General features: G+C 46.4%; 1 protein-coding gene across 7 annotated transcripts in view; it reads right to left on the bottom strand.

The window, feature by feature from the left end:
• Positions 1-27,607, bottom strand: part of SYTL3 (synaptotagmin like 3) — a 93,641-nt gene that overhangs the window by 12,793 nt on the left and 53,241 nt on the right. For 6 of the 7 annotated variants that reach the window (XM_025422636.3, XM_025422638.3, XM_025422637.3 and 3 more), the window contains 6 exons: positions 24,654-24,705; positions 23,217-23,286; positions 21,183-21,261; positions 17,386-17,510; positions 9,902-10,036; positions 1,536-1,714 (listed from right to left, as the gene is read on the bottom strand). In XM_025422636.3, coding sequence (XP_025278421.1) covers positions 1,536-1,714; positions 9,902-10,036; positions 17,386-17,510; positions 21,183-21,261; positions 23,217-23,286; positions 24,654-24,705 — 640 coding nt within the window. The remainder of the gene's footprint in view (positions 1-1,535; positions 1,715-9,901; positions 10,037-17,385; positions 17,511-21,182; positions 21,262-23,216; positions 23,287-24,653; positions 24,706-27,607) is intronic. The other variant, XM_025422640.3, reaches the window with a different exon arrangement.

Here is a 27,607-nt window from a genome sequence, read left to right as displayed (position 1 = left end):
CACTATAGTCCTTTTGAGAATTACAAGAGGGGCACCTGGGTGGCTCAGTGGTTGAGTATCTGCCTTGGGCTCAGGGCTTGACCCAGGGGTCCTGGGATTGAGTACCGCATCAGGGTCCCCACAGAGAGCCTGCTTCTCCCTCTGCCTACGTCTCTGCCTCTTTCCATTTGTCTTACTGAATGAATAAATAATTTTTTTAAAAGAGAATTATAAGAAAGGCTCAGCATGTGTGAACAGTGACAGTCAGAATAAGTGTCTCTGATAGGACTGGTCAGGAGTCTGAAGAATGGACAGAATTATGGTTGCTACTTGTGGGAGTCGTGTAGGGAAAGTAATCACAACACAAAAATGAGGAAAGCCTCTCTTTGGAAAAAGTCAGGGGATAGCTTTGGAATAATGACTATTCCAATTTTTCTGGAGCAAAAGGTATAAGTTGGGGGAATAAAAGAAGTTAAGAAACTTCTAGGACTAGAAGGACCCTGTTACGGAGAACCATAGTGCTACAGCAATACATGTCATCCATACTGCATTGAGGAGCTACTGAAGGTTTCAGAGCAGAGGAGAGTTTGGTGAGACCAACAATCCATTTCCTTTCCCTAGCTAGTAATTAAAAACAGTGCGCTCAAAGTTTTCTGTGTAGGAAAAAAGAAAGGCAAAGATGTGATCCTCACTTGAAACCATACACAGAAAACCAATTCCAGTTCTAATGTGAAAGGATCTAAGTATGAAAAAAACTCTAATAGACAAAAATAAAGAAGGATGTCTTTATAACCTTCAGGTAGGATTTTTCTATAGACTCAAAATATAGACATTTTAAAGGAAAAGACGGATAAATTTGACATCAGATTCTCTTCAAGAAAAGCCATCATAAACAATGTTAGAAAACAAGTAAAAACTAGAATATATATATATAATACATATAATCAATGAAGAGTCATATTCAAAATGGGTTTTTAAAAACCCCCACATTCTTGTAAATAAACACAAAAACAACAAACAACCCAATAGAAAAATGCCAAAAGAAACAAATGGGAAGTTCACAGAAGGAGAACCCTATGTGTCTAATGCATCTATAAGATGTTGCTTATCTCTGTTAGTAATCAGGGAAATGCAAGCTAAAATGAGGAGGTATCAGTTCATATCAATTGGAAAAAATTTTTAATCTGTTCAGGATTATGTGAGATAGATTTTTGGCTTGATTTTTCCTCTATGAGAAGTCAAATTTCCCAACACCATTCATTGAAGTTCATCTTTTTCTGCACTGATTTCTAATAGTCCCTTGATCCTAGAAGTGCCCAAGTAGGCTATGGTCTGCATCTGGACTCCTGATTCTGCTCGACTGACCTCCTTATCTATCCTTGCATCAATAACCCATTGTTTGAATTACAACAGCTTCAAAATAATTCTCAATAGGTCTTTTTAGTTCTGTTCTTTTAAACAATTGTCTTGGTTATTTTGGGACTCTAACTTTCCGTATAAACTTTAGACCCAGTATGCTTTTCATCTAATGTCAAAACTTAGAAAAAGAAACTTACGGATTGCACTTTTTCTTCTTTTCCTCTCCATAGGCAAGATTCTTACAGGCCTTGATGCATATTTCTAAAGAACAGGTTTTGAAGCAATAGCGAATGGCAAACTCTATTTCTCCGCTAACATTAGCATTGTCAAAATTGCCCATCTCTGTACAAGTGCTGTTAATGCTAATTAGACTTGCCTGAAATCAAGAATAAGAGATATAATAAATTACTTCACAGTTAATTTATTTGTTGCAGTTCTGGTTTCAAGATATCAAATTAATCAAAATTCACACAAACCATACATCCTGACTCATAGTAAGTTAATAATACATCAGCTTGTATTTGCCAAAATAAGTTGCCACATATTCTGTCCTAAGGAGATGGGAATTCCTCAGAAAGTCTGGTCTTGCCCAGATACGGTGTTTGCCTAGCAATAAAGGTTACACAATCTCATTCTTTAACATAAATCAGTTGGGATGAAGTGGATTATCTCCTGTGCAATTCTGCAAAGATAAGTCTCAGGAGGGCAGATAATACTCGTGGCAGGAACAGCCGTGTGGAAAGCAGCAGAGCAGGGGTGCTAAGTACCATGATTGGGAATCAGATACAGTTGGATTCCATTTTTGTTCTGCTACTCATTAGCTGTGTCAAGGTCTAAATGGAAAAATTAATACCAGCCTCATAGGGTTATGGTAAGAAGTAAATGAATAAAATGTGTAAAGTATGTAGTCAAAGACAACAATAAATTCTGTTTAAATTTTCATGGGTGCTTAAACAAAAAATAAAACTGCCACCATAAGTTAGGATGCTGTGAGCTTCGGTGATGTAGATAAGTAGCGTGGAATGCCCGTGCCTAAAACACAACCAAACCCCTATAACACTATTAAATTTGCTTAAATATTTGTCCCATTCCCAGGCAAAAATCTCAGGGCTGATTCTATAAAAATAGGGAAGCCAGAATGATTTCCACTTCTAATTTCCAGTGAGTTCCTCCACGCTGCAAAACATTGTGGGAAGAAACTAAGAAGAAAGTCTCAGGCTTTCTCTCTCATTAGAGAGAGAGCCAAACCAAACCAAACTAACAACTCATCAGAGGACCTGAACCTGAATTAACTAACACCAAGAACACAACCAATTCCACCGCATCCAGTCACGGGCTCTGATAAATGTCATCTGCCAACACCCATGCAACTGTTAGAATGGAAAACAATCTTTACTTTACATTTTCCACTCAAGAGGGCAAGGAGTGGTAAGACAGCAGGAATCCCTGACATGCAGGGAAGAGGGGATGGCAAGAGATGCTTGCAAAAGGTGTGTGCACTTTTTGCAAGCATAACAGGGGTGATGAATGCAGGGGTGAAACAAACAGTTCCAATCATTAACATGGCATTTGTCCCAGGACACCCCCGCCCTTTGGGCCATGTCAGACTAAGTTGTATTACAGCAATGTTTCTGCCTAGAACGAACAGAAAACTGAATTAAATCACAGGCAGTTTCAAGGCATTATAGAGCTACCAAGACAGGCAGGACACAGGGCCCAAGTGAGAGAAGTGCCATGAGCCTGATGCTCTGAGTTGTGTCTTCCTCTGAGGCATCTGTCCCTGGGCAAGCAGACAGGCCTGGAGGATGGAGAAGTCAGGCCATGGGGCTCAGAAGCCAAGAGCTGGGACTCAAAAACCAGTGTCCCAGGGTCCTGAAGGCATGCTGAGCTTCAGGAGCTAAGTTCACAGAGAAAGTAGAAACGCACCAGTGGGAGACACACTAGGTGCTTCTTTTCCATTCAAGGGATTTGCTGATTCGGAAGCTCTCACTGAGCAGCTGAAAAATGCTTTCAAGGTTCATCTTCCTGGGAAAGCCCACTACAGAGGAGGGGCTTAGTGACTTCCAGACTTTCACTGGGGACCCTTACCCTCACCCCCCAGCTTACTTCCCAGGAGTCAGAGTCAACTGCAAATGGGGTCCTCACAAAGATGGACACCCATCACACCCATCTTTGAGCTTGGAGTGAGCTCAATCAACACCAGGTGGGAGAAGACTGTTCACCTTCACTCTAGCTGTCTGCTCAAAGCAAAAGAACATTCTCTCTGAAAGAGGGTCACACCCACCTCCCCGTGCCACTGGAAGCTGAAAGAGCACAGGGCTCTGTTGGGTCTTGCCGTCCTCTGTATCTCCAGCACCCAGCTCCGTGCCTGGCTCATGGTAGATCCCCGGTAAATATTTATGAAGGGAGTAGAGAAAGCACTTGAAGTACTCTGATTTAGCAGGGCTCTGTGTAAATATCATGGCCTGATGGGGTACGCGGTCTTGGGTCTCAAGGAGCTACAGAATGAAGTAAGAAGACTCACTCGGGTGGTCGTCCTCATCTTAGACAACTTCCTAAGTCATTTAACTGTGGAATCCAGATGGAAACTATTTTTCAATAAAACTACAGGCAGGCAGTAGTTTAATGAACTACAATAACAATAAAATAAAATTGCTGAAAATCAAAGACAAAAAACCGTAAAGGCACAGAAAGAAAAGCTATGCTATCTTTCATGGGGGAAACAGAAAGGGTAGGAGAGGATGTGTCCCCAGCACTGGGGTGTATCACCGGGGCCACTGGCTGCATGCGGGAGGGAAGGTGGAGTAGGTGAGGTACAGGCACAGTGAGGTTAATTTTGGTATTAGGAAGATTAGACAATTCTGACCTGATTCCTTTTTTGGGGGAGGGGGGAGTGAAAAGGGATATTTGTTGAAAATGAGCAAGAGGAGCGGGGTAAAAGATCTGAGTGAGTTTTGAAAGAACTGGAAAAGGTGTGAAATGATCTGAGAGCAGGAAACTGAGCTGCCCAGAGAAACGCATCAGGCCTGGGACGGCTGGCCTATAGGTGACAAAACGGGGCAGATCTGATCCCCACACACTCACACTGGGGGGTGAGGTCCTCCCTACTGAGTGTACAGCTGTTCTGGGGTGGAGAAGGTTGCCCCTGGCGCAGCCAGCTTGCTGCAAGAATTATAATGCATCCAGAAAGCATTAGAATTACTCATCTCTCATTTCATAAGTACATTAGCGGACGTCAAAGTAGGTTGGGATCCACCCAAAAGTTGCACAGTAAATCAGAAGCGGAACTGGAAGGGAACCAAGGTGCCTAAGTCCTTGGGCTATCAGCTTACACTAGCATCTCTGAGTCATGCAGCTACTGTGCCCGCTGAGCCAGGGAAAGTATAGCCTCAGATAATGAAAGGACAGCAGAGCACATCCTTTGGTCAACCGCATTCCTGAGATCATTTATGTCTCTACCACTGTTGCCTTGGGAGGGTTTTCTAGTTCTATTTTCCTTGTAGCCAGAACAGGATCTTGGAACAAGTTGAAACATTGAGCAGCAGCCCATGGAGTCAACCAAAAGGTCCTGGTCCAGAAGAGCAATTAAGAACTCAGTCTGACTTTGATTTGAACCATTGGTGTTGGTGGGGTTTGAAGGAGAAATAAATCTGAGCAAAAGTGAAGGAGATTGACCTTCACAAAAGTGAAGGCAGGCAGAGAGCATTCAGTGACTTTCTCCAAAGGGCACAAGTTGGCTTCTGTAGCTGCAAGCAAGGCTCGATGCCCTTTTCTTTCACAAAGGCAGGAAGGAGGGGTCAACCGAAACCACAGCCACAGTTCACCCTTGAACAACATGGGTTTGAACCATGCAGATTTTCCCAGGAAGCACAGTCCAGTTCTGCAGATGTGTTTCCCCTTCCTTATGATTTTCTTAACATTTTCTTTTCTCTAGCTTACTTTATTGTAAGAATACAGTACATTATACATATAACATTGAACATATGTGTTAATTAACTATATACGGTATTGGCAAGGCTTCCAGCCAACAGTAGGCTATGAGTTAAGTTTTGGGGGAGTTGAAAGTTATACACAAATTTTTGATGGCACAGCGGGTCAGTGCCCCTGCCCATCACGTTGTTCAAGGGTTAACTGCATTCTTTAAAAAGAAAAAAAAAATCCTGATCCAGAAGCACACTGAGAGCACGGTTGTAGAGTGGTCAAGATGGTGGCAATGGAGCCAGAGGCTTTCATTCAGCTCTAGGTCCCGACACCTAGTGGTTGTGTGATCTTGAGCAATATTCTTACCCACTGTAGACTCAGTTTCCTTACCTGTAAAATGGGGTTCTACATCATAAGATTGGGATGAGGCTCAGTTTTGTGGTTTTAGTACATACATATATATCCCCTAAACAGTATATTGGTTAGCTTCACCTGGTCTTGGAATTTATATAATTAGAATTCCTACTGTATATATATTCCTCTACAATTGACTTTCTCTTGATATTGTTTTTTAAGATTTTAATTTATTTATTCATGAGGGACACACAGAGAGAGGCAGAGACATAGAGAGAGAAGCAGGCTCCCTCCAGGGAGCCTGATGTGGGACTTGATCCCAGGACCCTGGGATCATGACCTAAGCCAAAGGGAGATGCTCAACCACTGAGCCACCCAGGCTCTCTGATGTTCTATATTTTAAATTCATCCATGTCATCAGATGTGGTTTGAGTTCATTTGTTGTCACTCCCAAACACTATGCCATTGGATGAATAGGTCATATTCATCCTTTTTGGTTTTTTTTTTTAAATAAAAATACATTAATATGGGTAGGTAGCTAAACATAATACTCTTTAAAAAAAAAAAATCAACGGAGCCAGGGGCGCCTGTGTGACTCAGTTGGTTAAGCATCTCTCATCTGCCTTTGGCTCAAGTCATGATCCCAGGACAGAGCTCTCCTCTGTCCCTCACCTCGTTTGTGCTCCTTATCTCTTGTTCTTGCTCTCTCTCCCTCTCTCTCTCTCAAGTAAAAAAAAAAAAAAAAAATCAGTGGAGCCAGACAAGTTCAGAAATATTGACAGAAAATGAAGGATTCCCACATGCACCTCTGTGTGATGGGCAGAGTGAGCATTTTGAGCCAGTCTCTACTTAGGAGTAACCCAAATGCCATGGTGATATCCCACGTCTCAAATTTATGTTTAAAGAAAATGTATGGGAGGTTGGAGTTTTTACTTCTTTGATTAAAAATCTGCTCTCCCTCAAACTTATGCCAACCTCCATATCTGAGGAGTTCCAATGTCTACTTCATGTGCTCACTCCGGCATCACAACACCTTCTGGCAGGAAAAATGTAAACTTCATGAAAACACTGATATGAATACATTCCTTTTTAGATTTTTTTAAAACAGAAGTATAAACAAAATTAAAAACCAGACAGGAACTCTGATAGGAAGTTTTCTCCTGGAGGAAGTCTAAAAAATGAATGTATGTCTTCACTAAGTTCCACTCCTTCTGATGATTGGACTTTTACTTTTTATTTTTAAAGAAAATTGTTTTTTCCCTTCCCAAACATTACATTTTTATGGGAAAAAATACAGAAAATACAGATGAGACCCCAGAAAAAAAAATTAAGAAAAAAAAATCCCATCATCAAGAGTCAAATTTTGGTGTATTCCTTTCATTTGTTTTGCAATGTCTATAGTATAACCATTTTGTTTTTATAAACATATGCTACTGTAATACTATCTTATAACCTTATATCTTCATTTACCAATGTGTATTTTCTACATTAATATTCTTCAACATTTTTAATAGCTACAAGATATTCCTCTGGATAAATGCACCATAACTTATTTAACTATTGCCCTATTTTGAACATTTTACTTGCTTCTAATTTTTCAAAATGGAAACAGTTATAAGCAATGTTCCCTGGACATCCAGGTACACATTTTTGGGGCAACATTTATGATAATTTAAGAACATTTCCAGGGCACCTGGCTGGCTCAGTCGGTGGAGCATGTGGCTCTTGATCTCAGGGACATGGGTTCAGGCCCCACGTTGGTCATGGAGCCTACTTAAAAAATAATAATACTTTTTTTTTTAAAAGGATATTTCCTATAACTGAAATTGCATAATTGAAGGAAACATTTTTTTAAAAAGATTTTATCTATTTATTCATGAGAGACAGAAAGAGGCAGAGACATAGGCAGAAGGAGAAGGAGGCTCCGTGCAGAGGTTCAACCACTGAGCCACCCAGATGCCATGAACATGCATTTTAAAGATTTTTGATAGGTATAGTGAATTGCCCTCCAGCAGACCCCCCAGCAGTTTATAAGAACGCCTGCAGCCCCACAGCCTTGCCAATTCTGTCCTGTATCACTTCTAAAATTTGCTAAAATGGGGACACCTGGGTGGCACAATGGTTTAGCACCTGCCTTTGGCTCAGGGCATGGTCCTGGAGTCCCAGAATCGAGTCCCACATTGGGCTCCCTGCATGGAGCCTACTTCTCCCTCTGCCTGTGTCTATGCCTCTCTCTGTGTGTCTCTCATGAATAAATAAATAAAATCTTTAAAAGATTTTTAAAATATAAAATTTGCTAAAATGACCTCCAAACACCACTTGCTTTCACTTTTGCACTGATTCAACTACCTGGGAGGTTGAAGCTTTTCCCCAATTTATTGTCCCTTTGTATTGCTTCTTTTGTAATAAGTAGAGATTTAGAAAGCTGCTTCCGGCTCCGACTTCCTGTTTCTAGAGGATGTCAATGTCTGTCAGAACAGGCACCATCTCTGGGCTAGAAGCAATAATCAGTGTTTGCTTTGTGGGAGTTTGGTTTCCCCAAACAAACACTGCTTCAGCTAAAGGGAACAGGTGAGGATTAATCACATAAAAAGTCTACCTCGTGAGGCTAACCTGAAGGGCACAAGTCAGAGCACCCTAGGAGGAGGAGGGAGCCTTGTTGATTTGCAGTGTAGTTTGAAGAAATAACAGGGCAAGAGGAACACACTCACCCGCTTCTCCTCACCCCAGAATCATTTCCCAGCAGTCCTAAAGGTTGTCTAGGTGTGGGTCCGCCCCAGGCAAGTTTTGCAGAACCAGGGGGTGGCCGAACCATGGGTGTGGTCAGGGAACCCACTCCCTTGGAGAGTCACCAAATCTGTGGGACAGCACAGAAGGCCCGGGCTTTGACTCACGGGGCTCCCGGGTGTTGATTCAGAGCTCCACGTTACTGTAAGGGCTCTGCAAGCTACGTCGACCTCTGTGAACCTGTCTTCCCATTTGTGAAATGGGTAATAATCTCCACCCGGCAAGATCGTTGTGCAAATGACTGATGGGGGAGCATCTGGCTCAGTGGTTCACACACAGTAGGCTTTCAATCAACAGCAGCTCTGGTAAGGAGTCATGTCACGGTCCCACAAGTTTTTTGTATTTTGTTTTTTTAATTCATGAGAGACACACAGAGAGAGGCAGAGAGAGAGGCAGAGACATAGGCAGAGGGAGAAGCAGGCTCCCTGCAGGGAGCTTGAGGCAGGATTCAATCCCAGTACCCCTGGATCATGCCCTGAGCCAAAGGCAGATGCTCAACCACTGAGCCATCCAGGTGCCCCTAGAAGCTGAGTTCTTAACCACTCTAATACACCACAAAATTAGTACATTTTGATTCTCCAAACAACCCAGTGAAATAAAAAGAACAAGCCTGATGTCCTTTCCTTGATGAGGATTCTGAAGTTTAGAGAGTCTTTGTGATTGTCTAAGATTATTTAATATGTTAAAGAGCTATGACAGTGACTTGACCCATCATCCAAGGCTCTGTCATAGCATGTATCACAGTCTTGGGCATAAAGTCAGCCTTCCTTCAATGTTTTTGAATAAACAAATGAATGACTAAAAGGCCCGCCTCTCAACAGGCCCAACCTTTGAAATATCTTGAAAAAGAAGAGCACAGTTGGAGGACCTATGCTACTTGACTTCTGACTTCCTTCAGTAATCAAGCCGGAGTGGTCTTGCCACGACACAGTGGAAAGATCAGCAGAGCAGAACAGAGAGCCCAGAAAAAGACCCACAGTCACACGGTTACTTGATTTTCAACAAAGATACCAAAGTCCATGGGGAAACGACAGTCTTTTTTTTAGGCAAATGGGTATTCGTGCCAGAAAAGGAGCCTCAACCTACACCATTCACAACATTAATGAGTTAAAGCACAGACCTACTCATAAAAAGTAAACTTTCAGAAAGCTTCTAGAAGAAAACAGGAGGAGGTCTTCATGACTTGTGTGTAGACACGACCCAGAAATAATCGTAAGAGAAATATTTGATAAATTAGACGTCATTAAAAGTAAAAACTTCTCATCTGAAGATACCATTATTTATTATTAATTACTATCTGTGTGTATAAAAGAAAAACCATCGAAGTATAGCCAGGTTTCCCCAGCTCCCAGTGTAAGTAAAATATTACCTCTAAGTTCTATTGTCCAGTTGCAGTTCATCTCACAAGACAACAGTCCCCATCTACCTGTTCCTGCCAACCCAATGCGGCATCATGGTGACAGCCATGCATCACGTGTTCAGGGAATTAGATGACACTCACGTGTCTCAAGCCTTCTGAGAATACAGCGCTGGGCGTTGGCCGGGATGAAAGATCCTCTTGCTTCAAAACAGGGTTAGTATGGCGTTTGGGACTCTCTTGATTGAGGGATTTTAGAATATCTGGTGCACTTGCCTTCTGGAAAAGGAAACACAGAATTAATGATGGAGTTTGCATCCCAGTGTGATTTTGTTCAAGTGTGGTAACTACACTAAGCAGAGCCTGCATCTATGACCTGATGGAACTCATATGCAAACTTCTGGGTGCTGAGTAAGAGAGCACACACTTCTGTTTGGATAAATGCATACACACACACACACACACACACACCCATGGGGCCCCAGCAGGCCCCAGCAAGCACTGGGATATTCATGAACAGCGGTGGGCGGATCACTTATGAAGTAATAAGTCTTAAGGAAGTCCACATTTTGACCTTAATAATGATCCCTGCATTAAATCACATGAAACACAATATTTAGCCTATCAATTGTAGCTCTAATGCACTTATAAAAAAGGGGGAAATTAATGCTTCTCAATTTTATCAAAATACTTTAATAGTCAGTACCTCTTCTATAATGTATACAGCTGTGCTTTCCAATGTGGCAGTCACCAGCTACATGTGGCTATTTAAGTTCCCATTAATTAAAAGCAAATACAATTAATAAATTTAGCTCCTCCATTGTACTCGACACATTTCAAGTGCTCAGTAACACATGGCAGTGGTTAGAAACTTCTCTTGCACGGTGTTAGCAGAGAGCCATAAACATAATGCACCAGGTCGGAAACCTCTTCCTGGTTGAAAATAGGAAGTTTGTGAATCCAGACTTTAGGTTTTGATGCCAGGTTGGAAGTGGAACTTGGAAATATAACATTTGCAAAATAGTTGCAATTTTCAGGAAGGAAAGACAGAGAATATTAGTAAACAAGTGAAAGAAGTGATTAGTTCCAGATTACTCATACTCATTATGCTCTTGATCCCCAGAACGCCAGCTCGGTTCCATCAGACATTTGTTTAGCAATGCTATCTCTTGACCCACTGTTCTAAGTCCTGGGGTGGAAAGATGGACAAAGGAGAAGGGGAAGGAGGAGAAGACACATTGTCCAGCCTCCAGGGGCTCACCTAGATGGTCAGAAATAGATACTCCATTGAAATGGAGGCACAGGCCAAGTCAACAGGAAAGAGGAGGGGGAGAGTTTATGCAGAGGGAGCGTCAGGATGATCTTCAGGGGAAGTATGACCTGAGTGGAAGGCTGGGGAGAGACTCAAAGATGGGGCATCATGAGTGGAAGCCCCATCATGACGGTTAAATATGCAGCATGTTCCTATACCTGCCAGCGACCCATGCAACCACAGTGACTCAAGAGGCCAGATTCCTGACATGTCAGGTTGTCCAGAGAACAGACATCTTGGGGACACGAAAGAGCAGGCCCAAGAGAGGAGACAGACGGCCAGGAGAGTCGTAGAACCAAGGGGAAGATTTCAGGGATGAAAGATGTTCAAAGAGAAAAGAATACGAGAAAAGACTCACCTAAAATTAAATGCAGATTTTTAAAAATTGCCTATCAGATTAACAAATATTAAAATAGAAGGCATAACATTTAGTGCCAACAGGGGAGCTAAAAAGCGGGCTACTCCACTTTTAGTGGTCGGGTAAACTGAATAAACCCAGAAGGGCAGTTTGGCAGAATGAATTATAAGCCCTAAAAAAAGTAGCTGTGAAAAATGATATGTATTGATATGGAAGGAATTAGAATGTTAGACATTTTTAAAGCAAATTACGAAAAAGGATGTGTGGCACGATGCCATTTTTTAAAAAAAGATTTAAAGATCCCCCCTGTGAGCAGGGGGAGGGGCAGAGGGAGAGGATCCCAAGCAACTCCCTGCTGAGCGTGGAGACTGACACAGGGCTCCATCTGACAACCTTGAGATCATGACCTGGGCTGAAACCAAGAGTCAGCTGCTTAACCATCTGAGCCACCCAGATGCCCCATGATGCCATTTTTGTAAACGAGTGTACATATGTACTCCAAGGGATCATCCTGGATCAACGCTGTGTTTGCTTTTTCTTCCCTCCTCCTCCTCCTCTCCTTCGTCTGTTTTCTAAACTCTCATTAGTGTGTAGGCATGGGTTTAATATAGATAAAAGGAATAAAGTCATTCTTATAATTAAAGAATGGAATTCTGGTCAACTGTGTCAAAGGGGACAAAGTCATTGATGAGATGATGTTCAAATTGGCCATCTCACTCTTCAATCAGGGGTGCCCAAGGGCACCCTGGGGAACAGTGTCATATTGGCAGGGGGAATGCACTGCACGGAAGCTAAGAGTGAACAGGAAGGAGGCCAAAGCAGGGCAAGGGCAGGGATATAGCAAGAGTGGAGGATGTGTTCATGGGTTTTGGCCATGATGAAGAAATGGAAGAACAGCTTGAAGGGAATCCTTCAAAAGATGCTCCTTTTACTTTTTTTAAGGTGGGGAAGATCGGGCCATATTTGCAGGTTGAAGAGAAACAAAGATAGGAAAAGCATCGAGCTGAGCAAGCAAGGTCCCAGAAGTAAGCGAGGAGGATGGGCCCAGTGCCTGGGAGGGCTCCGCCTTAGGAAGGAATGTCCATCTCTGAGGCAGAAGGACAGGATGGCTAATGATCCGGAGAAACTCTGAGTGGGAGGAAGTGGTCAGAGGGCTCTCCCTCCACAAGGCCTCCACCCTCTGAGCGCATCAGGCAATGGCCTTGGTGGATGTGGAGAATCCCATCTGAAATAGCACACAAGGCAGCCATCAGAGCAGGATACAAAGAATAATAGAGGCTAAATATTAATATAAATCTTTGGGACACTTAGGTGCTTAATACATCACCACTTAATTCCATATTCTGTAGCAACATAGTTCTCAAATTGTTAAAAAAAATTGATGACAGAAAGTTCTGAAAAGGAATGAAGAGAATTATCTTTATGTTAGCGATCACATGGCATGTCAAATTCATAGCCAGAGAAGACTGTGCTTCTAAATATGTTAGGATTCTGGAAAACCTTTAGTGAAGCTTAAGTGCAAATATAAATATTTTGAAATTATTAGAAAAGTCAGCACTCTTCTGAAGAGCATGCCTGTTTTGACTAAGGAATTAACCTGAAATATTGTGTTCAACTCCTCCCTGGTAAATTGGGAAGGACCTGGATGACTTTGTCATGTTCTGTGCCCCGTTAAAGGGCATCAAGATTCAAAGAGCAACTTATCGACCTTGTCCAGGCATGTTTCCGCCCCCCGCCCCTGTAATTTTTAATGTACTTCAATAACCATCTAGTTTGGGCCAGGTTACAGAGAAAAATGATCGCCCCAAATGAGATCGCCCCAAATTCTACTCCAGACAGAATTAGTAATCTTAATATTCTATCCTGAAAGATCAACACACATTAGGCTTGATTGGATCAAATTATGGACTCCTTGAAACCACACAGTCTGTGCATTTGGGATTCTTTCTTTCATCTTTTTCTCCCTTTCTTTTTTCTTCCTGATCTTAAATAAGAGAAGGGGGAAGAGCCATGGCCATGCTGAGACAGCATCTGAGGTATCAGAAAATCACCGGGGTTGTGCTCAGCCAACAGGACACGCTCCGAGCCAGGAAAAATCCCAGCTGAAAGTCAGGCCCCCTCTCCTGGGACCACTCTGGGGGGTCAAGGGCCCTCCAGTCTGAGGATCCAGGGTTTTCACAGTTGAACCCAAGGCCTCTGCCTCCCTTCCCCTCTGGCTGCTCAGCCTTGGTGTGGGCAGCAGGGAGGGAGAGAGAAGTATGCGGGGAGCGCCACGCCCCGGGGCAGGTGCTTTCTTCAGATTTCAGACCTACGTGGGAAAACTTCACATAAGGGGCGCAGAATGAAAGAGAGGTTTCTTCCCCACCTGCATCCTGTTCCCTCTCCTCAGAGGTAGCTCCTCCCAACACCTTCTTGTGTTTCCTTCCTGGTTAACAGGTGCATGTCCTTACGGCCAATAGAGAGCCACGCACGTTAATGAGATGCACACTAAAACCCCACCGGGATGCGCAGAGCTCTCAGAGGACAGGGGAGAGACGACACCTCTCAAAGAGTCCTGGCCCAGGGCACCTGGATCGCTCAGTGGTCCAGCATCTGCCTTCCGCTCAGGTCCTGGGATCGAGTCCCACATTGGGCTCCCTGCAAGGAGCCTGCTTCTCCCTCTGCCTATGTCTCTGCCTCTCTCTGTGTGTCTCTCATGAATAAATCAGTTTTTTTTTTGTTTTGTTTTGTTTTGTTTTAAAAGAGTCCTGGCCCAGATGCTGCAGCGAGGGAGCATTTTCAGAACACACTGCTCACACTTAATGGGCAAAGCAGCAGCGTGGGAAGCGATCCTGAGCTCCTTTTTCAATGACCATCCCAGAGTCACCATGTGGTCTCAAGAAAGCTATCTACTATTTCTGTGCCTCAGTGTAGCCACCTGCAAAGTGGGCACTGACAACCCCTACTCCCGAAGGGCACCGCATTGGGTGCTTGATGTTGGCAAAACGTTCCAAAGTGCCCCAATGGAAATGTGAGTGTGACTTTTATGAGCTCACCAGCTAGGGCATGTGTAATTGCAGTCTGACAAATGTCCTATTTAAAGATGTACTCTTTATATTTCAACCCCGTAATTATTTAGCATTTATAGAGCATGCCATGATTGCTGAGTACTTTATAAACATTTGGCTAAATTGCTCCTTTAAAACAGCCATATCCTAAAGAAAGGTGGGGAGAGAGAAGGCCTGTAAAAGGGAGGAAGCACGTCCTGCCAAGAGCCTGGCAGTGAACTGGATACACATGACAGAGTGTCTACATGATGGGGGTCCTTAGTCTTGGCCCTCATAGTCTTCCTCACCTCTACCCTGGAGCTCCCTTGTTTCATCAGACAAGCTGGCAATTGCCCAGCAGGCTGGTTCCACGTGGACATACAGTGGGGGAGGCCGAATGCTGCGGATGTCATGTTACAGGTCAGCTTCTAAATGCCAAAAGCTAAGCCACATCACATGGCACATGACATCAGAAACAGGAAACGTGCTGTCCACAAATTTTGTGGGCACCTCTTCCTGCAGGCATCACAGGAGTGGTATCTGGAGCAGGCTCTGGCTGACCACCCCCCTTGGTCATCTCTTTGCTCCTATGCCCTCATCTTTCATAGCAAAAGCAATGGCACAGGCCGCACAGGGTTGTTTTAAGGATTTAAAAAGTCAAATATCTAAAGGGGTTTACATCAAAAACAGTGCCTGGTAACCTTATGAGTGTTAGCATCAGAGGGGCTTCATCCCAATTCTTTGGGCCCTCATTTGTCCTCCTGATGTGGCATATAAAGAGGAGGTTATGAGGATAGAATTTAGAACCATACAAGCCTGGACTCTAGGGACGCCTGGGTGGCTCAGTGGCTGAGCTCCTGCCTTCGGCCCAGGGTGTGATCCGTATCCTGGGATCAAGTCCCACATCGGGATCCCTGTGTGGAGCCTGCTTCTCCCTCTGCCTGCGTCTCTACCTCTCTCTCTCTCTCTCTCTCTCTGTGTGTGTGTCTCATGAATAAATAAATAAAATCTTAAAAAAAAAAAACCTGGACTCTACTCCTGGCTCTACATTTTATTAGCTGTATATATATTAGACAATACGGTTACCCTTTCGCTAAAGCTCAGGTTCTAGATCTTTTATTTTTTAAAAGATTTATTTATTTATTCATGAGAGACAGAGAGAGAGAGAGAGAGGCAGAGACACAGGCAGAGGGAGAAGCAGGCTCCTTGCAGGGAGCCTGACGTGGGACTCGATCCTGGATCCCGGGATCACACCTTGAGTGGTAGGCAGACACTCAACCACTGAGCCACCCAGGTGTCCCTCAGGTTCTAGATCTTTATCACGGGACTAACAATATCTATCCCAGTACTTTTGTAAGAATTAAGTGTGACTAGTATGTAACACTGCCATCATGCCCAGAACATAGTGTCTCCTAAATGTGTGCTGACATCTCCTCGACCTGTTGACCCAGAGACGGTGGCCGCGATGGTGTCTGTGCAGACCATGGGAGCCGAGAGGAGTGAACACTTGTTTGCACTTCGGCATTTCAAAGGCCTTCCAAATACATCTCACACACTCTAGATGCCTTCTCCTAAATCTAGGTCCCAAGGGCAGCAGCAGCCTCACCTGCTCACCCAGCAGCTCCTCAGAGACTCATCGGAGACTCTGCATCTCACACCTGCCCCAGATCTACTGATTCAGACTCCGCATTTCAACATTTCCGAGTGACTCACACAGGCATTCAACTTGTGAATAGCTGCTCCAGAGTTCAGCCTCCAAACCAAGACCGCCCACCACTTTCTGGTTGTGTAACCAAGGCCATGTGACTTGATCTCCGTAAGCCTCAGTTTCCCTAAATGTAAAACAAGGGTAAACGCAATAGTGTGGGGTAGTGTGAGGATAAAACGAGATGATCCGAGGAAAGCCTTGAGTGGAGTCTGGCACACAGTAAGAAAGACTGGCAATTTAGATAGTATATTTAGATGGCTTAGGTAGCAATTTAGATGCTGTATTATCTCTGGGGATCTTTACAAGCGGCCTGTGGCCTTGGGCAGAACGAGTATTATCATTCTCATTTCACCAAGAGCATATTGATGCTCAGGGAGTTCATGTGACACACCCAAGGTAGAGGGGTCCCCAACGGAGGCAGAATTTGAAACCTTGAGCTTGTGTGTGGAAGTTCCAGCAGGAGGTGGGGCTAATCTAATCCACTTGGCTCAAGTAGTCTGGGGACATCCTGAGTAGAGCCCGCAGCTGCAGGGAAGGGGCACCTGTCCTGTTCAGCCCACCAGAGCAGTCATATTGACCCCATATTGACCCATATAGGACACCTGCTCTAGCCAGGTCACCTCAGCTGGACTACAACCCAGGTGTTATGATTCTAAAGGCGCTGTCCTGGGCCAGAGCATCTGCTTCAGACTTGGTTAATCCTGGTGGAAAGCCAGACTAATTATTTACTTAAAAGCCTTTATTAGGTGCGCTCTCTTGTGGTTTAGATACCTGGAGAGAGCCTCCCTCGTGATTGCCCGTGGTCATGCAGCAGTTGCGTTTTTAGTGGTTTCTAGCAGAGACCAGGAGAGATTCTAACTGGAGGGTGTTGGGAGTAGGAAAGCCTCTTGACTCTCCATGAGGGTCTTCAACCTCAGGAACCACCTGGCACATTTTGGCCCTGCAGGTGGGCCCTTTGCCTTTGGCGCAGACTTGAAGCCGGCAAGGAGTCCCAGTGGACACCTGGAAGCCCTGGGGGCTTGGCCATTAGGCAGAAGCTTTTCCCTGCTCTCAACCATTTTCCAAATAGACCCTGAAATTTGACCATCATTTGGCCAGGCCTTCCCAAGAGAGAGGGGTTCATAATTACATTTTTCGGACTGCTTAAGATAAAAGGCAAACTAAATCTATAGAGAAATGGGCTAGAAGTAGCTCTCGTGGTGGCCTGGTGGCCTTGGGGAATACCCTGGTGGTGACGTTGATGGCAGTGTCAGACTGGCTCCTTCTCTCCGTCCGGCTAGCACATTGCCTGGGACCCGTGGCTAGGAGTTGCTTGTCAGAGGTCATGTCATTCTGGGACTTGGAAAGCTCTAGAAAACAAATACAAGGGATAACAGGTGGGAGCACACAGCTTTGACAGACTCCTAGGGCCCTCCTCTGGGACTCCCTGCAACCACACTCTGAGAAACCCCAAGGTCTCTGTAGGCTAGGCTTACAGCATGGGGAGGATGACCCTGAGCTCTGGGGTCCAGGGATGTGTCCCCAGACACCGTGTGCTGGACACGGAGCACACTGCCATGCACAGCACAGATGAGCTGGATTCTCAGGGGTGATGGTGTGGCCACTTGCCTCTGTGGGCAGACAGCCACCATCAGGGTGGGAGCGCAGGGGAGGTCATCCAGCCGGGTTACTCTGTATCCTGGGCACATGCCGTGAGTACCCAGTTGTCCAAGCACCAAAAAGGCAGCCTAACAAATCAGCCAACGTCTTAGGGGTTTCTTATAAAGATTTACAAATAAATACCATTGCTTGGGACCTTTTGAGGAGAGGTGGAGGCAAATTCAGGGTACCCTTATAATTATTTTAATAAGCAAACCCTGAAAATACAACTTTTCTTGTAATGTAATACCGGTTGAGAATAAAGGTGAATAAAGTGAGAAGGAAGGAATCCACACACAGAAGCAAACAATCACCTCAAAAATGATTTTGTCCTCCAAAAATGTCTTTCCTCTTCCATGGGGTCCTTGTCTCTCTCAAAGATGACCCTGAAACTATCTTTAGAGCAGAGCCCGCTGATGGATATAATGTGGCTTATATATGCCATTTCAAATTTTCCAGTAGCCACATTTTAAAAAGAGGTAAAAATTAATTTTAACACTTTCACTTAACACAATATATCCAAAATACTGTTAAAATATATAATCAATATCAAAATTAACAAAATGTTTAATCGGCAACTGACACATAATACTAGTTTCTGGGGTACCTTACGAGATGATCACCACCCTACATCTAGTTACCACCCACCACCATGTAAGACTGTTTCAACATTACTGTGCAGTACAACTGATTTTTAAATTCTTTTTTTAAGCAGTAAATTTCTGGAATCTGGTGTGTATTTTACCCTTTATTCAGGCAGGCCACATTTCCAGAGCCATCTGCAGTTAGCATATTGGACAGCCTGGCCCCAGAGCATCCTGTCCTCTGATCCGCTCCTCGAGATGCTATTTATTAGGCATCCCCCACATGTGCTCCCGGGCATATGTCTGCAGAGCATCTCTCTTCTCTAGAGGAGAACCTCACCTGCCCCCCAAAGCCCTGGGGCATCTTCTTTCCCACCAGGATGTGTGCAACCTCTCCTCTCTGAGAGCACTGCTGTCCACACTGTCCTCAAGTCTAGCATCTGGGAACCGTGGGGCATCTTTCTGTGCCCAGAAGCTAGCAGGGTCCCAGCACACACCAGGCCCTCAATGTTGACAGTGGACCTGAACTCGAATGGCCAAATTCCAGCCCAGCTATGAAGGGTGTGAGAGCCCCCAGGAGGTGAAGACCCCCCACCTTGGGGGACGGGGTCATCCCCCTGCCCTCTGTTGGGCACTCACCCCAAAGCCTATGCCTTTATCTGGTCCATTTATGTTCACAGACAAGGCAGGTGGGGGTGCCTCCTAAGCAATTCTGCTTCTAACAAGTAGGCCTGGAATCAGGTGAAAAGGAAAGGTAACAGCCCAGAATGATCCTGAAGTGAAAATCAACATTCTTATTTCCTCTTCCCCTTCTAAGGGGGGCTAGAGTGCTGGAATCTTCTAGAAATGCAGCCATGATAAAAAGGGCTGGAATTGTTCATTTATTCCAATCGGATTGGCTCCACCGGGCAACATCAGCTACCAGAGGTCGTAGCTCTGGGGCAGCTTCCCAAACTCTTTAGGGCAAGGTCCCCTCCAGCCGTCCCCCACAGATCCCAGGTGACACCAGAAAGAGGCTGTCTGCTGTACCACTTCTGTAAGAAACAGGCAGCAGAAGGGATCAAGAGGGACAGGTGCACAATAGCTCGGGACCTGAAGAAACAGGAATCAGCCCCAGCCCCGCTACGTGCCCAGAGGCAGAGGCGGGGTGCAGCGCATGCAGCCTGTGCCCTTCCCCGTGGAAGTGGAAGCGGCGGGAGCACCTGGAAGAGGTGGTGGGCAGACCACTCCCCCCACCCGGGGGCCCAGAAAGCTGTGTCTTTTCATCCCTGCCTCTGGGCTGAGGTCTCGGCATCCCATGAAACACCAGAGCCTGAGCAAGCGGGAAGGGGATGCAGGTTAAGGGGTTCAATCCATACCCTATGGCAGAGACTGCTCTGCTCTTTTGAATCTTTTGAATCTCCCACCCCCCGGGGACTAGCCCGGCTGTCCACCTGGGTCTGCTGATTTATACTGATGGCATCATCATACCACTCAAAGTATTAAACTGGCGAGTCTCAAACATGTGAGCCTGTGTCCAGGTGAGGCTCTGGGTACGTAAGCACACCCAAGCGTTCCCACGTGTGGGTCCCAGCATGTGCAAGAGGGCGAGCGTGACATGGGACAAGATGAAACCTGTGTCCTGCCTCGCTGGGTGTCTGGCAGAGGGATTACCAGGTCAGAGTTAATGCTGAGGCAGGATTCCGGAATACAGTGGTGGGAGGGAATTCACATAAGCCGCGTGGATTTGGGGAAGGCTGTGCTTCTAGAAAGAGACGCTGAGAAGTTTCGACAAGAAGAGTGGCAACAGGAACAGAGCCAGCTGCTCAGAGTTCGGGCAGCTGTTAACAGTTGGAAACCTGCGTCCTGGGCTGGTGCACACAGAGGGCAGGCGTCGTCCGAACGCCCGGCAGCCTAGCGGGGTGACTTGGACCCTCCCAGCTCTATTAGCAAGCAAGTGGCACGAAATTCGAGACAGACTGTCTGGTGGGATGGTCACCTTTTGCTTGTCTGAAAAGTGGTGCTTTGATTTCAGTTGTCATGACGCAGCTCGGAAGGGCTCGAGTGGAACACAGAGGACTAATTCAAATCCAATAATGAGACCGTCTCAAGGCCAAGCGACAACGCTGAGCCCATCCAAATGCACCAGCATGGGTAGAAGCCAATCAGAAGCACCGAGAAAGGGAGTGGATGCCTGATAACCCCCAATCCCTCCTAGTGCCCAGCCTGCTCCAGGCACCTTCGCAGGCCTGAGTGGGGGGGCTCTTCTCTGGGGTTTGCAGCTTAAGATAAACAGGAAAGAATATCCGAGCAGAAAGAACATTGAAAGAGGCAAGATTCTAAGCAGTGACAGGTTTGGGTTCGGGGCATCTGCAAATCACATGATTGCGGCTCATTGAAGAAGATAAATTGACCAAGGCCAAAAGAACGGACAGGTGGTTCCATGCGAATGACAGGCTCTGGGCCCTGCCTGGCCGGAAAGCCCCCGGACTTCATTCCCTGGAGCCATCCCACCCCACTGTTTTCCTCAGTCCTGGGGAGAGGCTGTGGGGGTGCCCGGATGGGCCGCCAGGTCCGTGCCAGCTCCTCCCCAGTAGCACTGAGCTCTGGCAGGTTCGGGCCACCGTTGGGCTAAACGGGGGGCTGAGGGTCTCCTCTTCCCCCAGGAAACCAGAGGTCTGCTCTGCGGGAGGAGGGGTGAAGGGCCGGGGCTGTGGTCCCCCCAGGAGCTGGAGACCGAGGTCCGGGGCCAGGCCCCGCCCGTGGGCTTGGCTGGCCCGGCTGGCGGTGGGAAGAACACATGGAAAGGCATCCACTTACTTTTCATGTGCGTGGTAACAGACAGAAACAAATTTTCCACGGACTTATTAAATCCTTTAAACTGACCAAGTTCCTGTAACTAAAACAGAGACAGAGGAGAGAGGATGAGAGTTATATTTGAAGATGCGTGTCTGCCCCAGCAGCCTTCAGGCTGCCAACCCCCAACCACGGGCAGGTGTGAGCGGAGTGCGGGGGCTCAGGGTGTGCACAGGTGTGTGTGCATGCATGTCTGCAGAGGAGAGGGCACTGTCCTCTCAAGAGGTAGGGACTGTCTTACTCAGCTGCTTTCCTCTGAGGTCTGACACCTGGGTTTAAGGAAGGGGCGTCAGCAGGGGGTGTTGACATGACAACTATCACCTCGGGAATAATGAGCAACATTTCACTGGCTCACACTGTACTCAGCTAGACTCCTGCTCCTTTAACCTGCTCTTGCATGACCCCACCCCAACTCCACACAGAGAGGATCCACCACAGCAGAAGGCACATGACATGGTGGCCATGGGTGGTACCAGGCTCAGGGCACCAGCCTGGAGCCAAGGAGTTCGTTCCACCCCTCTAAGCAGGAGAAAGAAGAGAAACGAAGCTAAAATGACAGCAAGGGGGTCACTTTCCCCTTCAAGTCCCATTCCTCCATCCTTCCAACCATCCATTCATCCATCCATCCCTCCATTTACCTGTCCATCCATCCATCCTTCCTCCAACCACCTCTCTATCCATCCCTCCATCCATCTATTCATCCTTCCCTCCATCCCTCCCTCCCTCTTCCCACTCCTCCCACCTTCAATGCCTCCTTCCCTCCATCCCTCCACCCATCCATCCAGGAAATATGTCTTGAGCACATCCATGCTGGAACTTTGGAGGATTCAGAATCTCAAGGAGAAAGTGGAACAGAATTTTGAAGATCATTCCAGGGTCTCAGTTTGAAACTGGAAAAAGAATAAATATACCCTCTCCCTCACTAGCATATGAATATGCTCTTCTATGTACAGATATAGTTACTCTCTTTAATTCACAGACTAACGATAATGAAAATAATCAAGACCATGTATTTTCATGGCACTTTATAGTTTCCAAGTACCAGCACAGACATTATTTCATTAATTTCTCACACCAGCCATGGGAAGCAAGCCAGAGGAGTATAATTATTTCTACCTCCCAAGTGGGAACCCAGATAACTCCCCTAAGACGACATCGCTAATTTCTGTGGACAGAAATGGTCCTGGTCTATTTTATGTTAGAATCTATAAATACTCAAAAGATATACACAAACACACTCCCCAGGCACTCCCACACCTATGAATCATACACCTGTGGATCAACCTGTATTTACTTCTCTTATATCCCCAGAGACCCCTGACACACTGCAGCTTATTCAGAACCCCACACTCAAGGGCAAAGGGCACAGATAGGGAAGACAGCCAACAAAATGACAAAAATAAAATGGTAGGAATGTGGGGTATGGCAAGGATGTGGGATGCAGGTGAAGATATGGGGTACAGGTAGGGATGCAGGCACAGATGAGGACATGGGATACAGGTGAAGATGTGGATACAGGTAAGGATATGGGATGCAGGTGGGGATGTGGGGCATAGGTGAGGATGTGGGGTGCAGGTGGGGAAGTGGGGTGCAGGTGAGGGTGTGGGGTATAAGTGGGGAAGTGGGGTACAGGTGGTGTGGGATACAGGTGGGGACATGGGGTACAGGTGGAGATGTGGGGTACAGGTGGTAATGTGGGGTAGGGTCAGGATGTGGGATGCAAGTAGGGATGTTGGGGTGCAGGAGAGGAAGTGGGGTGCAGAGGTGAGTCATTGTTAATGCAGATGATCACATGACCCCCAAAGTATGCCAGAAGCACAGATACCAGGCAGGACCCAGCACTTCCGGCCTCCATTCTCTGCTCCCTCCATGGCCTGCTTCAGGCACAGGTGGATCCCTTTGCTCTGAAGGTCTCTGTCCAACCTTCAGACCCCCTTCTTCTTCCACTTCTCTCCCACTTCCCCTTCCCCAGGGAAGCACACAGAACAGACACATTACCCTGTGAGAGCTGCCACTGCACTGGCTCTCGCTCAGAGGAGGTGGGGTGGGAGGAACCACAGAAATTTTGCTGCCAAGGAAAAATACAGGAATAAGAAATGGGTTATGAATGATCCAACCATTAGTCTTGCAAACACACAGGACTCGCCATTATCCCATAGTTCAAGTTCTGTCTTTTTCTTTTTCTTTTTTTCTTTTTTTTTATGATAGTCACAGAGAGAGAGAGAGAGAGGCAGAGACACAGTCAGAGGCAGAAGCAGGCTCCACACAGGGAGCCCGATGTGGGATTTGATCCCGGGTCTCCAGGATCGCACCCTGGGCCAAATGCAGGCGCTAAACCGCTGCGCCACCCAGGGATCCCTGTCTTTTTGTTTTGTTTTGTTTTTTTACTTCTTCACATTTTAGAAGAGGATCCTGGCAGCCCTGCCTGGATCTGCTCCTCTGGGCAGGGCATTCCTGGTATCAGAATGTGGCAAATGAGCACTGAGCTGCCCCTGCTCCAGCCCTGGTGCTCCACCTGTGTTGTCTAAGGCAGCCTGGCTGCTCTGGAGCCGAGATTCCCTGCGTCGTCCCCTGTGGCAGTTGGTGATGGAGGAGGAGGAGGAGGAAAAGGAGGGGAAGGAGGAGGAGAAGGAGGAGGAGAAGGAGGAGGAGAAGGAGGAGGAGGAGGAGGAGGAGAAGGAGGAGGAGAAGGAGGAGGAGGAGGAAGAGGAGGAGAAGGAGGAGAAGAAGGAGGAGAGGAGGAGGAGGAGGAGGAAGAGGAGGAGAAGGAGGAGAAGAAGGAGGAGAGGAGGAGGAGGAGAAGGAGGAGGAGAAGGAGGAGGAGGAGAAGGAGGAGGAGGAGGAGGAGAAGTCCCAAGACTGCAAAGTCTCATTCTGGGCCAAGAAAAAAGAACTGGATGGGGAGCTTTCAGTAATACTTTAATATACTTGGTGCAATCAGGTGTGTGCATTGTTGCCAGCTTCCAGAGCGCTAGGTGTTTAGGATTTTGTATCAAGAAGTTAGCATCTTGCAGACCATTCCTCACTGCTGCCAATTTTATTCCATGGATGTCTGAGATGTCAGGCACCGGGCATGATGTTGGAGATATGAATGACTCTTAAAAGCAAATGATTGGTTTAGAATTTCACTTAAAATGCCATCAAAAATAATATCTCATTTTCTTAACCATATTTCAGGAGAATTTAAGAAATAAAACCTTTAGTGAGAAAATGCTCTGCTAGCTCCCAAGAAGGCTCTTCCTAAGAATCTGGAAATATTTCTGTTTCAATCTTTTCCAGGCACTTTATCATTAAAAAAAAAAGAAAAAAAGAAAAAAAAAAGTCACATTCCAAAGCAGCCACGTCTGAAAGTCAAGAGATCTAGAAGTTCTTTCAGGGTCTTTTGTTCTTCAGCCCTGGAGGGACCAGGACAGTCTGCCCTAGTACAGCACTCACCTCAGCTCCTGATAAGATTGCAAGAGCTTTGCTCCGGCTGTCCCATGTTTGCCTGGAAGAGATACCAGTAAAGGTCATTCATTAGTAAGAAGACAACCTTGGTGGTGCAAACACAGGAAGCAATCAATTAAAATTAGCAGCTTTTTCTAACGTCACTACTTCTTCTTCTTTTAAGATTTTATTTATTTATTTATTCATGAGAGACACAGAGCAGCTGAGGCACAGGCAGAGGGAGAAGCAGGATCCATGCAGGGAGCCCCATGTGGGACTCGACCCCAGGACTCCAGGATTGCGCCCACCTGAGTGGCTCAGCGATTCAGCGTCTAACATCACTTCTTGCAGTTAAAAAGTAAAAGACCATTTTGAGGTGATCGAAATGCTCTGAGGTTCGATTGTGATGGTGGTCGCACAACTCTGTAAATTTGCTAAAAATAATTAAATTATATACTTAAAGAATGGATGAAGTTTATGTTCTAAACTACATCCCACGAAAGCGGCTGTTAAAAACGCCTGCATACACACAGGCGGAGAGACCATAAATTCTGGGAATGACTCCTTTTATTAGAAGTTGACGTTGGGCTAGATTTTCTAAATCTGGAAAATTTGAAAAGTAGTCGAAGCTTCCAAGCTTCCATCTGTCCTTTGGAAACATTTAGTAATTGAATGACTATATTCCTTTGAACAGTCCTTGTTATGGAGATTAAATTAATCTGTTAAAGAATGTAATCTACTTATTTCTAGTTATAGAGGCTAATAATTTCCTAAAGAAGACTATGTCTCATATAGTACTCTTTTTGTTTCAAGGAAAGGGGATTTTATGATGTACTAAGAGCCCCAAAATAGAACTCTACATGTCCATAGTCCTGTGAACACAATGTTTCCTGGCCCAGCGCTTAGGAAGAGGTTCTTCAGCCAAGCTGGGAAGCTGGAAGGCAGACTGCCTTGCCCAGGGGAGTTTCCCACCGGGCCCCACACTGCCCAACACAGAGCTGAGAACCACCAGACCTGCCATCCTAAGAGGTCCCTCTAGCTCCTGTGTTGTGTGTTTGAAGGTTTTAATCCATTCCAAAGAAAAACTTACATATACATTCGTATCTCCATAAGTCATGAAGAAGAGCAGGGGAGGGCTTTGGAAGGGGGAAGGCAAGGGTCTTTGACATCAAGGCCAAATCTTAAAACCAGGAGGAGCTGACCCCCAGCTGATCCCTAAGTGGTGCAGGCCCCAGGGCGGGGGTTCTTAACTGGAACTGGCCTCGGGGAGTGCGTGAGCTCTGAACTCATAAGTCAAAGTCTGAGTCTACCTGTCTGTGTGCCTTGCGGTGGGGAGGGGGTTCATGATGGTGTTCACCAGATTCTCAAAGGAGCCTGTGAGCCCTCCCCCGTGAAGAAATGTTTCTCTAAGGCAGATCAGAGAGGTCGCCCCAAAGGCCGAGAGCTGCCCCAGTAGAATCAGCTGGTAGTGGATGAGAGCCCACATCCGCAGGAGCCACTGGGAAGAAAACATCCAGGCCAGAAGAAAAAGAGAACCACCCTAACTGCATCGCGGCCGGGTGGTTGTCATGAAAGCAGAGCAAAACAAGGCAAAGAAAAAGAAAAATTAGTGACACTGTTTATCCACCGTGTCCCGGGTGAAAACACAGAACACCCAAGGGATGGGGAGTTCCGAGCCCTGTTGTGGGTTGGCCGGCTCGCTCACTGTGGCGGCTGGCTCCCTTCCCACTGCCTGCCTTCTGCAGACCCTCATCATCTGTCCCTGGGTTGTGGTGCCAGTGTCCCCAAGGCACAGCCACCAGCCACAACCCCTCCCACCCCCATCGATGCTATGGATCTACTGCCTAAAGCCCTTCAGTGACTCCCCCTGTCACTGCCCAAAGTCCAAGCCCCACACAGTGTCCCTGGGCCTCCACACCCCCTGTGGGCCCAGCTCTCCTGCTGGCTTCCCTCCCTGCAGGCTCCAGCAGCACCTCTTCCCACAGCCCCTCCCCAGACATTGTCTACTTACTCCCACTTACCCCCCTTTCATCTCCTGGTGCCCATTGCCTGGGCATTTCTACCTGAGACCCCTGTCTCCGTCCTGGACTTAAGCCTAGTCCCCTACACCCCATTGCCAAATACCCCTCACCCCAGGGCCCAGGGCAGGCCTGGCCACAGACGGCTCTCTGCTGTCCCCTGCTGGCTGCATCGGGCCTGGCCGGCCACACTGGGCTCTGCGACCTCTCTCTGTAAAGACCAAGTAAGTATTCTAGGCTCTCTGCAGTCTCTGTCCTCTGCCCCTGGGACAGCAGGCGTACACAATATTAGGGTTGTTGGAGGGGACGAGGCCGGGGGGGATGGGGTAACTGGGGGATGGGCATGAAGAAGGGCACACGATGTGATGAGCACACGGTGTGATGTGCAACTGATGAATCACTGAAGTCTACCCCTGACGCTAATATAAGACACTACACGTTAATTACTTGAATTTAAATAAAATTTAAAAATAAATTTTTAAAAATACAGAGCGTCTGTGCCCCAGTTAAACTTGGTGGACATTGAAATTTGAATTTCATGGCTTTTTAATGGGTTACAAACATTATTCTTTTGGCCATTCAAAAATGTAAGACCCATTCTTAACTCACAGGACATACAAAGACAGGCAGAGGGACAGGTTTGGCCCTTAGGTCCCACCGCACACCCATGGTGCCCGTCAGTGATGCAGAGGCCCAGGTGCACTGTGCACAACCACAGTCTGTTCACTGAAGTTTGGGAAGCGCTGCTCTGTGGCTGGGTCTGGTTCCCTGTTTATTTCCATGGTAATTTTCTCCTCTATTCCCTCAGTTGTTTCTTACCAGAGGCTTCCTTAAAAAGCACTATTTACTTTCTGTTAATATAAAAATGCACCTAACAGAGGCGCCTGGGTGGCTCAGCCCATTGGTGTCCAACTCTTGGTTTCGGCTCAGGTCATGATCTCAGGG

This window comes from Canis lupus, chromosome 1 (assembly GCF_003254725.2).
Source record: "Canis lupus dingo isolate Sandy chromosome 1, ASM325472v2, whole genome shotgun sequence".
NCBI lineage: Eukaryota > Metazoa > Chordata > Mammalia > Carnivora > Canidae > Canis > Canis lupus.
This window is presented reverse-complemented; position numbering and strand designations above follow the sequence as displayed.